At 35.9% G+C, this 13373-nt stretch overlaps 1 protein-coding gene across 7 annotated transcripts in view; it reads right to left on the bottom strand.

The window, feature by feature from the left end:
- ATM (ATM serine/threonine kinase) overlaps positions 1–13373 on the bottom strand; it is a 116795-nt gene that overhangs the window by 83106 nt on the left and 20316 nt on the right. For 5 of the 7 annotated variants that reach the window (XM_072821836.1, XM_072821832.1, XM_072821831.1 and 2 more), the window contains 10 exons: positions 12106–12271; positions 11222–11460; positions 9294–9457; positions 8042–8211; positions 6137–6508; positions 4984–5178; positions 4117–4212; positions 3004–3229; positions 1704–1829; positions 1035–1160 (listed from right to left, as the gene is read on the bottom strand). In XM_072821836.1, the coding sequence (XP_072677937.1) occupies positions 1035–1160; positions 1704–1829; positions 3004–3229; positions 4117–4212; positions 4984–5178; positions 6137–6508; positions 8042–8211; positions 9294–9457; positions 11222–11460; positions 12106–12271 (1880 nt within the window). Of the gene's footprint in view, positions 1–1034; positions 1161–1703; positions 1830–3003; positions 3230–4116; positions 4213–4983; positions 5179–6136; positions 6509–8041; positions 8212–9293; positions 9458–11221; positions 11461–12105; positions 12272–13373 lie in introns of those variants that run through there. The other 2 variants (XM_072821835.1, XM_072821837.1) reach the window with 2 other exon arrangements.

Below are 13373 nucleotides of genomic sequence, written 5' to 3'. Positions count from 1 at the left end.
TTTTTGCACTGGAAATTCTCTACTATAAGAAGCATGGATAAATACTTTATTATCAGGACCAAGATATAAATCACATTAAAAACACTAACCCCATTTCTTCAAGTAATAATTATGGCACATGGAAGTAAGTTGTATATAAATGTTAAAGTAAAATACCAACTACTGACCTTAAATTAATAATTGTAAGTTAGTTTTTTTTCTTCCACTTCTCTCCTCCCCATTTACAAAAGAACATAGAAAAATACAATTTTTTCAAGTAAAAAAAATTACAAAATCATAAATATATGCTGATAATATGGTTATATAGCCATGTAGTTATCATTAACTTTCAAAAAACCATTTTTTCCAACTATTACCATCATTCTGGCCTGGCTCGACTAAACTGTAGGCTTCTTCCAATCAAAATAAAGATTGCACAGAGTAACACTCTTTCTACCAAGTGTTCTATGAGACACTTTGGGCAAAAGAGAGTAATATGTATGCTGCAATGATCTTCATGGAGATTGCTCACCCCACTACAGTGATACGTGCATCACACAGCTAGTAGTCAACATTCTTATTAAACGAACAAAAATATGCTGATGGTAAAAGAGTCGCCTATGTAGTTGTATATAAAAGTGGCAAAATAACCTCAGAAACTTTCCTGAAATGATGAAATTACTTCATGAGAAACTCAGATTACCTGTTGCTTTATTCCTTTGGTTGCTACTTTTTTTTTTTTTAAGATTTTATTTATTTATTCATGAGAGACACAGAGAGAGAGGCAAAGACATAGGCAGAGGGAGAAGCAGGCTCCCTGCAGGGAGCCCGATGCGGGACTTGATCCCAAGACCCCGGGATCACAACCTGAGCCAAAGGCAGACACTCAACTGCTAAGCCACCCAGGCATCCCCTAGTTGCTACTTTTATTTGCCATTCAATTTGATTTTAAATCAGTGTATAAACTTATGAATGGACCAAAAAATCAGTAACACCACGAAGTAGTTATCAACCTTGTAGATGGACCACACAGTCAAGTAAGAACACCATCTTACCTTCATACAGTTACACAAGCAACTAGTACAGAGGTTCATCATATTTCTCAGTGAAACAATCCTAGATTCCTCATGTGTCTTGTTTTTAAACAGAGTGATACTTTCTCCTGCACACTGCATCAGAGACTATTAATAAAAGAAGGAAAATCCAGACTCGAGTTAAAATTATAGTTGTGTGATTACCTTTTAAAGTTTCACTTATGAAGTAAAATTAAGTGTTTTTGGAAGTTATACTTGGTTATATAGTGTAATTAAAAATCATGGTAACAATTTTTTTAATGACCTTATGCCCTTACAAATCACACCACTGACTGAACAAGAACTCAGAGATGGAAGGCAGTTTCACGCTTGGAGCTGACCCACGTAACAGTCAAGGATTCTTTAGGACAATTGATCACAGGAAAAACTTTTAAAAAGTGCCCATAAAAATCAGTATTTTTTGTTAGTAAAATTAAATGTAATGCATTATCTCAATTACTCTATTTATAGTTGGCTTAAAATAACTGTAATTGTTAAGAACAGAGAGTATCGTTTCTTTCACATAGCATAAATGAAAGAAAAGACCTAACCTACCTAAAAGTTTTGTTTTTTCAAGCCAATATACCAATTTCCCCAAGCATACATTTCACTCAAATTTCTCCACAACTTTACCAGAATAAATTTTCATACCTTGGCTTTCTGGAATAATTCTGATGTATATGCCTCCTCTTCTGTTATTACACTTACAGAGCAATAGCAGCCGAGAACACCCACCAAAAGACTTGAACACCGGATAAGCGTCTCTGCATCTGTAGTCTTAAAGACAAAAAAAAAAAAAATACTTGTTTCATTATTGAGTACTCCATGATTATCTTTTCTAAGAACAAATTTATGTACATATTGAGAAGTTTAGTTAACTGAGTTAATAGTGACATGATATTGGTGATCTCTGAAAAGATCTTAGATATCCCTGCAGAGTTGTGATAACTAGGATTCACAATTATCTCCTGACAGCCAAGTCAGGTATCTATCTCCTCTGAAATTGGCAGAGTACTGCACACTTAGGTCCTTAACACTGGAGGCTGGGAGGAAAGAAAAAAAAAAAAAGGTAGACAAATGAAAGTCTATAACTCTTAGAATGCAAGTTGAAATCAGATTCATATAAAAGGAAATTAAAATGACATTCTGACCTTCTGAAGGATAAGAACCTTGACTTATTCAGCTTTTTTGGACTCTAGAAACTAATACAAATTTTTGCAAGTAGATACCACATAGCCAATTTTATAAAATTATTTACAAATTTATAAGGGTACACAGAAAAGTAAGATTTTCAGATTGCTTTGTTCCTATATTGAAGGAATGGAATTTTAGGGTAAAACACAGAAGACTATATTACAAAGTGGCTACAACCACGACCCAGGGGAATGTTAGTAACTAAGGGTAAGGCATACTGTCTCTTCTCTGGTTCTCTGGGTCACCATCTCTGGCTACTGAACTCACTCTATTGAGTAACTGAAGATTTTATTTTATTCAACAAATATTTTACTATTTACCATACAACAAGGCATTTTGGAAGATACAAAGATTAATAAAAATAAATATACCCTTTAACAAGCTTACAGCAGGGTTTGAGACATTTGTGTATAAAACATACACACAAACATCCACACTACAAGGAAGCTGTCAAGTGTCACTTTTTTTTTTTTAAGATTTTATTTATTCATGAGAGACACAGAAAGAGAGAGAGAGAGAGAGAGACAGACAGACAGACAGGCAGAGGGAGAAGCAGGCTTCATGCAGGGAGCCTGATGTGGGACTCGATCCTGGGTCTCTAGGATCAGGCCTTGGGCTGAAGGCGGCACTAAACTGCTGAGCCACCTGGGCTGCCCATGATTTTGCTTTTAAATCAAGTGTTTCATCACCCCCTCAGCCTTTCCTAACCGTCCACCAAAGTTGAGTCCAAGATAGGCTGTGGTTCTAAAAATCTCACCTCAGGTGAGTAGTTACTTAAGAGCTGTTCTGATAATCCCAGGAGATAGCGATCCAGAGATTCCTTGAGATTTTGGTGGACAAAAAGGCCTCCAGTAGACTGCTGCTTCTCTATAGCAGATTCTTTCACGATGGTTAAAAAACCCATCTTGTCAAAAGTTGTCTTAAGAAACAGTTCTTCAACTTCTGAGAACGAAGGCTCTTCTTCATCTTTTTGGTGCTGTTCACTTCAAGAAAGTAAGATCTTAAATTTAGAACTGAATGACCAACTGCTTCACCTCCATGTAGCAGTAATATAACTTAGTGTCTACATTATTCACAAACGGCTTACAGTCAATGGATTATTCTTTAATATGCTTCTCTTCTTTGGAATTGGTACCTACTTGCACCAGATTTCATTATATGATAGCAAATTCTATTAACGGGTGGATGAAAACATACAGGTTACAACCTCAAAGGAAAATTCAGAAGTAATAAAAACAAACGTTACTAATACCAGGTATAAACACTAAGATAAACATTATCTGAAAACTTTTCCCTTTTTCCGTGTTGATTTCTCCAAAATGAAGGAGTCGGTCATCCTCTACCCTCTCCAGGGAGATTAGGAATCTTTATGCCAGTGAGTCATTCTCAGCCACAGTGATAAACATTGGTCTCTTGAGTCAACTAAAATGAGGTTTTTAGGTTTATTTTTACTTTCTCTCTCCTCCCTTATCAGTAGTTCTAAAGCTCATAGATTTTACTTGACATACAAAAATGGGTTGTATCTTTAAAGAACTCATTCCTAACCTCCCATTGTAACTGTCCTGTACACTCTGATGGCAAATGTCACAAATTATACAGCATGAAAAAAATCAACTCAATCAAAATTATAGAATGCAGATTACTATCACCGAATTAAAAGCAGCTTTTCCCTAATAGCTCTAATGGGCTAATGGGTGTGACTTTTTAAATTTTTATTTTTTTATTTATTTTTATTTTTTGTGATTTTTATAAATTGATCAACTTAGTCCATAATTTTTAAGATATAGCTACTTACTACTCTGCTAAAATTATGATCTTTGTAATTAAAGCCATATCTTAAAACAACTCAGAACTCTATTAGCTAACATACCATTCTGGCACTCTTTGGAGAAAATTCATTGCAGCTTTACAATTTTTCATAGTGAGACTCACAAGAATTTTCTCCACTGCAAGATGAGGAAAATTACTACAAAGGAAAAAAGAAAAATCTTCAGTTAGAAGACCAAAAGCCATTTAAAGCATTCTTTAAACTTAAACATCCACTTCTGGCTGTAAATCCTGACCTCTAAAATCTGGATCCAAAATTAAAATTTCTTTCATCTGTACTGAATTTTTTGACATCTAAACCAAGAATCAAGAAGCATACATTTTGTTACTATCTTTTTCAATACTTCCTAGCAGCAGACTCGTCCAATTTTTAAAAATCATTTCTGAAATAAACAGATTATGAAATTAAAGCAAAAGTATTAAGCTCTTAAGGTATATCCTGCAGCCCCTCAGCCCCGACTCCCTGCTGTGGAAGGGCAACCAGGTGTTCCCCCTCCTGGTGTTTAAGCCTCCTCCTGTCTTTGGCTTCCTCCCCCATTAACTCAACACTTATCACCCAGAACATGCTCCCATTATGATTCTAGGATACGTCTGCATCAGATGTAGACAGAAGATCACCAAGGAACACATAAGCACTTAAAAAAAATAATAATTCCTATTATTTAGACACATCCCCCTTACTCTCACCGTCCTGGCAGAGATAAGAACCAAGTAAAAGAACATAAACAGAAATCCAAGCACAACACAGAACACTGTAAAAAACAAAGGGACTGTTTAAGATCTGGAGTTAGCTCTGAGAAACCATGAATTACCACTGTAAAAAAAAAAAAAAAAAAAAAAGCCATCTCGTAGCAGGTAATGGAGAGGACCTCACAAAACAAAAAGCAGCAGCATGCTAATAAACTATTACCTGTGAAGAACTGGAGGCAGCTCTGAACTATCTTCAAAGTCATCCTCTAACTGATAGAGTAAGAGCCATTTCATTATCAATTCCTTCAAAGAAAAATTTCTATTTACTTCACCTACATTCTGCTCCACTCCTGTTCTTACAGTTTCTGGAACCAAACAGATGTTCATTGCCAGAGTCAAGCAGCATACTGCAGGACTAAAACAAAGGACGACCATTGTTAAAAATAAGTTGTTTTTTTTTAATATAATTGCTATGGGTTGGTAATTTGCAATAGGTGTCACCATGAGAATTAAAAAACAAAAATAGATTAGGTGTGATAAAACACTAAATGTTTCATACCCGTTAGTGAAAGAATGGGAGAAGCATTACAAAAGGAGATCCCTGAAATGCTACTTATATATTCCTGCAGCAATGCATCCTTTTAACAGTTACCACCTCACTTCCAACTTCTTTCCCTCAAGAACAATTTGAATCTCTTTGGCATGCAAAGTCTTACAGGTTAGTAAAGCTTCCGCCAGATGCTCTTTTTGCATAAGTCTTCGAGATATGCTTCATGCATTCATAGGAGTCCCTTAGAAGGATTCTAATTTCTTGTTCAGTAGCAGATTGAATTTCTGGACTCAGTATCTCTGTATCTGTGCAGGTCATAATTCCAAACCTTTCACTCATTCCAAATTTAGTAACCATCCTCTTTGCTAAAAAATGAGCTTTTTGAGGTAGAAAGATCTGGTCTATCTACCACCATTGCTGCTACTAATGTTTAAGACAATGCCTGACACATAGTAGATGTAGAGTGAACTTCTACTGACCATCTGAACACAAAAAAATTGTGAAGTCTGATTACATTTGAGAAGAATTATCTCATCATAACTGCAGCACTATTTAAAAAAAAAAGTTTATGAATACTGAATAAGTCCTTAATATTGAGTTAAAAACAAATTTAAACACTAATTCTTTAAAATTGGCCTTGGTAATCTCTGTATACTTGAAACTAAATTTACATTTATTTACCTATTAAGACTTCTGGACAAACAACAAAAACATTTAAAATAGAATTTAACATATTGTTAACTGAAGTTACAAACTATAAAACTGGAAGAAAAGAAATATTTACCTCTACATATAAATCTAATACAATACAGAGTCAACTTACCATGAAGGTCTGCAGGCTGACCCAGTAAATAACTTCCAGAATTCTCTATCAACCTCAATTAAACTGCCTTGAATTATAGCTCCAAGTAAACCAAAGTTTTCAGCTTGTATTTGTTCAGAACTTATACCACGAAAGGTAACAGACCAAATTTTATTCCAGAGTTTCAACAAATCTGATTTCTGTGAGCCTTCTAAGTTTGACTTTTTGCCTTGACACAATGCAACTTCCATGAGGCATCGTAACACATACGGTGTGCGCTCCCCATGTCGTCGTTGAGGTAGAAGCTGGTATAGTATCATCAGTAATGATGACAACTCAAAGTTAGGCAAGCTTGAAGGATATTTTGATATTAGCTGGGTTGTAATCTGTAACCTAAAAAAAAGGGATAATTAATTTGAAAACTATTCAATTCCATAAAAGAAAAGTATAAAGACATAGCACCCTTACAACATCCTAGAGTATCACCATCATTATTGTCCATATTACTCTCAAAATAAACTGCCTCTTAGTATTTTTTAACTCCTACTTCCTAAAATGGCAGGAAGAAGGATGACTTTCTGGCTAGGTAGGTACTATTTCCCTTCCACAAAAACTTTGAGGAGTAACTAAATTAGGGGCACCTGGCTGGCTCAGTTGGTAGAGACTGTGACTCGAGATCTCAGGGTCCTGATTTCATGCCTCACAATGGGCATGGAGCCTATTTAAAAACAAATCAAAATTAAATTAGAATTTTCTACTTCTGAGTTATCATACCCACTCTTGCTCTTCAATCACCAGTAATATTCCTCTAAAACAAGAAAACAAAAAACCAAACCAAATAACTATTTTTCCTAGACATTCAGTTAATAAACACCTGCTGTGAATTCTCTAGAATGTGAACAACTCAAGAAGGGGAATTTTACCTTGTTCCTCTCTGTGTCTCTAATGCTTGGTGCACAGCAAGTATTCAATAAATAACCTCTGACTAGGGATGCCTGGGTGGCTCAGCGGTTGAGCATCTGCCTTCAGCTCAGGGCGTGATCCCGAGATCCCGGATCAAGTCTCACACTGGGCTCCCTGCATGAAGCCTGCTTCTCCCTCTTCCTATGTCTCTGCCTCTCTGTGTGTGTCTCTCATGAATAAGTAAATAAATCTTTAAAAAAAAAAAATAACCTTTGACTAAATGGAAAAACTGAAGTATCTGAAATTGGGATACCTCTACCATATAAAAGAAACAGCAACTTAAGCAACAGGTACCTATATCAAGATGCTTTCCCCTCACATCTCAGTTATATTTAAATATTACAACAACATGGCAAAAATCAGGGCACGGATCACACAAGTTTGACTGTCATCTACAAACTTGCAACTGTACTTGGGAAGCTGCTTAACCTTTCCTCGGTTCATCTTCCTATTGGTAAAGCAAACAGGCCGGGCTGGATGAATTCTCAAGATTCCTACCAGACCTAATATTTGTGATATCACAAAATTCCACAACTTATTTATATCATTTAAATAACTGCCTATGCTGAACACAGCAAATTTTTTTTAAAAAGCAACCTTTTACTGTGGCATGAGATCCAAGTAATTCTCTGATTTCTGAATGCCATCTTTAATTTCTCCTAATCTACTTCTCCTGGAAGGTGCTAAGATGTTCAGCTCAGTGTATTCCAGACAGGCCAGGCAGCCATCCTCCCATCTTCCTCGCTAAGGCAGTATGCTTAGGAAAGGTGGCCCTGGCCCAGCACTGGCTCCAGCAGAGGAGCCTTGGTGGCTGAGCTCAACGTGTCCTGGCAACCTTCATCAGGGAATGGTTTAGAAGTGGACAATTGACCTAGTTATGGCCAGGCCATTCTACTGGAGGGCTTGTGAGAAAAATGAAATGACACTAAAACAACACTGGAAGAGGCAACAGTAACATTTTACCAAGGCACAAGATCAAAATCACTCTGTGACTTCTGAAGATGATCTTTTATTACTTCCCAGCCTAATTCTATTTTCTTCTTTTTGCAAGGTACACTGTAATCATTAAATTCTCTTTGTGTGGTAGTGTAAGACTGAGAAATCTCCAGAGATCTAGTATCTTCATTAAAGACCTAAAAAATAACAAAAAGAAAATCTATTTTTTTATACTGCCCCTGTTTTCTAATAGTTCATGAGGGGAAAAAATGTTCCTCTTCAAATGAAGACACAGGGAAGTTCATAGAGCAAGAGTAATAAATTACAGAAATAGCTAAATATGGTAACACAATAACAAACATTTTGCATGACTGTAAAAGCTCTCTAGAAAACAGATATTATCAAGTTACTAGATTTAGTTCCCAGAACATTGACTAAATGCACCAAGACACCTAAAGCAAAGCAAAAATCTGTTTTCAACGGGATTAAATTTAAAATTCTTTTGATTAAAAAAAGGGGGATTAAATCATAAATTTACCATTAAGAAAATATCTGACAACCAAAATTACCCAGGATGTTAACCAAATTTCTAAGTAAAAATGTGTTACTTAAGAAACAAAGCCATCAACTGATAGATAGGTAAGCAAAATATAATATATCCATACAACAGACCATCATCCAGCAGTAAAAAGGAATAAACTACTGATTCATGGCACAACATGGATGAACCTTGAAAACAGTGTGCTAAGTCACAGGAGCCAGGCATGGAAGACCACATGTTGTATCATTCCATTTATAGGAAATATCCCAAGTAGGCAAATGTATGGAGGCAGGAAGTTGATTACTGGCTGGTTGTGGAAAAAGCAGGGAATGGGACTAATAGGTACAGAGTCTGTTCTGGGGGTGATGCAAATATTCAGGAAATAGATAGTGGTGATGCTTGCACAACACAGTAAAAAATACTAAAAGCCACTCACTTGTACACTTTAGTGAATTTTATGCTACATGATTTCTAACTCAGTAGGGGAAAAAAATTAAAAAAACATTACACTTGGGATAATCTGATTTCCTACAGACTATCTTTTAAGAATGAAGAGTTTATCACTGGTTTTCACTAAGTTCGTATGTGCAAAATAGTTAAGCCAGAAGAGCATTGAAAAGGAACAATTTAGTATACAAAGTCATTTTACAAGGCTTTTTTTTATCAGAACACATGTTTAAAAAACTCAGTAAAAGGAAACTAATGGAAAATTTCAAAATGTGACAAGACCTACTATACCTGGTGACAAATATCCGCCATCAACTCAATCAAGTTTTCCTTGACAGCAACATTACGAGAGCCTGAAGAATATTTCCCTCTGCTTCCTATATGACTTATCTCATTAATTAGCAGATCATACAAGTTATATAAGATACTTTGCCATTTACTTGATTCATAAGCACCTGTAATTCAAAAAATTAAAATACCGTTACATATACACTCCATTTGCACTGACAACTCCCAGAAAACCATTCAGGTGTTAAGGTGGAAACTGGTCCAACTGTCCCTTCAGTACCAGTGTTTCTTCAGACAATATCCTTGCAGGCTCTGCTTTGTAACAGTATCCAGCTCATACTCAGTTACCTGTATCGGTTATAAAATTCTTCTATAATCTGATCTTTCTCTAATCAACTCAATCAAAATCCCAATCCAACTTTAATTTCTTCTCTCCCAAGGCAAATACAATTCATATGTCCTGTCATTTATATGAGGACCAAGTTCTTTGTATATCTTTAAGAGAAAAACATTACTAGTTCCTTTCATGTATAAATGACATATTATCCAGACTTCTCTATCCAGCCATCTTTCCCTAAACACATTCCAGTCCACTTCTTTCCCTCTTGAAATGGTGACTCTACAAAATCTGGTGGACGTGATAGGCCCACTGTGATCTGACCAGTATGATACGGGAACAAAGGAACTATGACTTTCCATAGAGAACATCTATTAGTGTAGCCTACAACTACATTAGTGTTTCTGACAGACTCATCACCCTGCAAATTTTCAGTTCATCCTAAAGATACAGTTACCTAAAACCCTAAATATATCATGTCATCTTCTGGATAAGCCGGATCTTCATCCTGATGAGAGCTGCGTGAGCGAGGAAAACCTATGAAAATCCACCATTCTTTGACTTACAGCGGTTTCATGGGCTACAAGTACATCTAACTTCACATATGAGACAAGGACAGCTACTTATGAAAAAAATTGGCTATCATAGTTTTCCTCTATTTTAGCAATTTCTCAATGTAGCTTGATTTCCTAACAAGGACATTAAACTTGGCATGATATATTCATACAAAGGCTAGAACAAGCTCAAAGGTAAACACAGCATCAGCATGAGGGTACCCATTCAGTTCCAGTTCCACCCAATAAAATTCCTGTCTACTGAATGAAGCTACACCATCTAAGATTTTTTTTTCAGGATTTTTTAAAATTGAGGTATAATTCACATATAACATTAATTTCAGATGTAAAACCATGATTTGGCATTTGAATGCATTATGAAATGATCACAATGAAGCTGGTTAATGTATCTTACATAATTACAAAAAGAAAAAAATGTTTTTTTTCTTTATGAAGACAGCTTTTAAAATCTACTCTCTCAGCCACTTTCAATGCACTACATATTAACAAGCAATACTCTCTTGGTGAAAGACAAATGTAAAGGTTATCAAGAGAGGAGAAATCATTCATTTCTAGTTTTCCCAGCAAACAGGGGCCTGGATTAAGTATGAGGTTTATGGCAGTATGGATATACTTTCCTGAAGAAGTGACTAATCTGGTTGTAGGCCACATTTATGTTTTACCTCCTGGTAAAAGCAGTACATAGATACACAAGACCCTGCCTTCTCTAAACTCGTTTAAACTCTGGTCTGTATAATTCCTTTCTACTTATTGCTGCATGATCAGCTCATAGAGGGAACAGTGTCTCTCATCTGTCTGTGTTGCTCATAATACTCATGAACATACTAAACAAGTGGTAGAGCATGATAGGATTTGCTACCACAGCCTCAAATTCTAAAAAAAAGTGTGAGAAATATCCTCAAGACTAATACCGTTACCAAGCACAGCAATCCAGAGGAAAGTCATAATTTCCTAATGAAATACTTAAGCCTTGATGTTTCAATGAAGAAGCAAATTCAAAACAGCAAAAACTTATATACCTTTTTCTTGGGTTTTGGCTCCCTTTGGATGATGCATATAAATTTGTAGTTGAAATAATTCAATAATTACTTCTTTTAAGGAATCATTAAGTCTATGTTGAGTCCAAATATAAAGCAAGGTAGGAAGAATTTCATCTCCTAATTGACACACTCGAATTCGAAAGTTACCAGCCAATGTCTTGAGGAAGATGATAAACGCTGCTAAGATGTGATTTAGACCTGCGGCGCTCTTTTCCTGTCTGTCACAGAAAATAAATAGATTCAGATTGGTGTTACAGAGCAGAAAAATGGACACTGAAGGCAGTTATAAAGTTGCATGCTGAAAAGAAAAAACATATCTAGTCTTCAAATAACTGTAGCCTTAATTTCAGAACTATTCAGAAAAAAAATCTTAATATACAGACTACACAACAACAACAAACAAAACAGCTATTTGGCGCTGAGACATCGTTCCTGCTAGCTCTCTGCTGATACAGGTGCAAAATGATACAAACAGGTGCAAAATGATACAAAACTAATTTGTAATACCACCATTTATATCGTGTTTCACATTATAGATTGGGTAATATCACACAGATATAAGACTGATACTTCCAAAATATATTCCAATTTTCTTTTTTCTTCAAAAATGGGGAAAATGAAACTACTTCAGAGAATATTTAGCTTTTCCTGTTGCTAGAAAAGCAACATCATTTTCATGTTCTGTCTGCCTTTGGATATTCAGGAAGTAGGAGAGGAGAACTGATACTTTCTTTGGGAATCTACTAGTTCTACTATAATGGGCCCATTCTATTATAATTGGTAACATTCTTAGTTTTTGGATCTAAAGCATGTCTTTCAAGATCAAATAGATTTTCAAAACAAAACAAAAAAGATTAGATTACCTGGCATGCTGAATAGCCTTGGAAAAGAAATCCAAAAATTTGGAATTTAATCCATCAGTTTGCAAACAGCATCCTTTAGTCACAGCATGAATGATTCTAGCCACTAAAACTCTATTCATGTCTTGTGGAGGTTTAAGGTATAGATTGAAGTACACAGAGAACAATTCTTAAAAAAACATACACACAAAAAAACATAGTTATTTTTAAAAATATATCAAAGTACTTAACTTAAAGGTCCTGATTCGACTTAAATTTCAATAATATGGGCTGCCTGAGTGGCTCAGTCAGTTAAGTGTCCAACTCCTGGTTTTGGCTCAGGTAATGATCTCAAGGTCAGGACAGAGCCCTGTATCAGGCTCTACACTCAGCGAGGAATTTGCTTAAGATTCTCTTTCTCCCAGTGTCCCTCCTGTCTCACTTGCTTGCTCATGCACTCTCAAATAAATAAATCTTTTCAAATAAATTTCAATAATCCCATGTAGGCAAAAAAAAAGTTAAATTATACTAATTGACACTCAATACGTTAAAAGTATCACATCAATATTTAATTTCACTTTACATAAACTGCCTTCAAGAGAGGAACAACTTTAGGCCGGAGATATGGGCAGTCAGCCCTCAAGACAAGCTGCTGAACTTCTCTACATCTGTACCCCTTCCTCTGGGTCTAATAGAGCATGTTACACAGTACACATGCCAGCCACTGCTTTATTTTGAGGCCGTCTGATTAATGTGTAAAACGTATCAAGAATGGTATCAAGGGGCTGTGATTTTATTCTCCTTATAACATAAGGAATCAGAATGCCAGTTTCATGGATGGCTGGCCGAAGACATTCCTGATCAGAGAAAAATGACTGTTTATTTCTCACAGCAATGAGAGTAGGTATAGTACCTTCCTTTTTTGCATAAATTCCTCAATCCCAAAGGCAACATGAAGAGGGCCACATGACACAAGTGCAAACAGTGAGCTACATTACAGGAGAAAAACCTCAAGCTTTCTATAATAAATGAGAGGCAAGCAAACCTGTCCTTTCCTCTGAGGAAGCCATCATCTCAGTCACCATCTCAACCTTTTAAGGTTCACCATACACACAGTTTTTAAAAAGTCAAGAATAAAGCAGTCAGGGTCTGCTTGTAAGACATGCAGAAACATTGACATGCACTGAGAATCATCTCCCAGAACAATGAAAACCAAAGCTGCTAATGCAGAATTTGCTCCCCGTAAAGAGATAAACAGAAAGTCCTGGGCTGGTAAAGTGAGTAAGGGTAGC

This window comes from Canis lupus, chromosome 3 (assembly GCF_048164855.1).
Source record: "Canis lupus baileyi chromosome 3, mCanLup2.hap1, whole genome shotgun sequence".
NCBI lineage: Eukaryota > Metazoa > Chordata > Mammalia > Carnivora > Canidae > Canis > Canis lupus.
The sequence above is the reverse complement of the archived record's forward strand: the minus strand, read 5'-3'. Positions and strand labels throughout refer to the sequence as shown.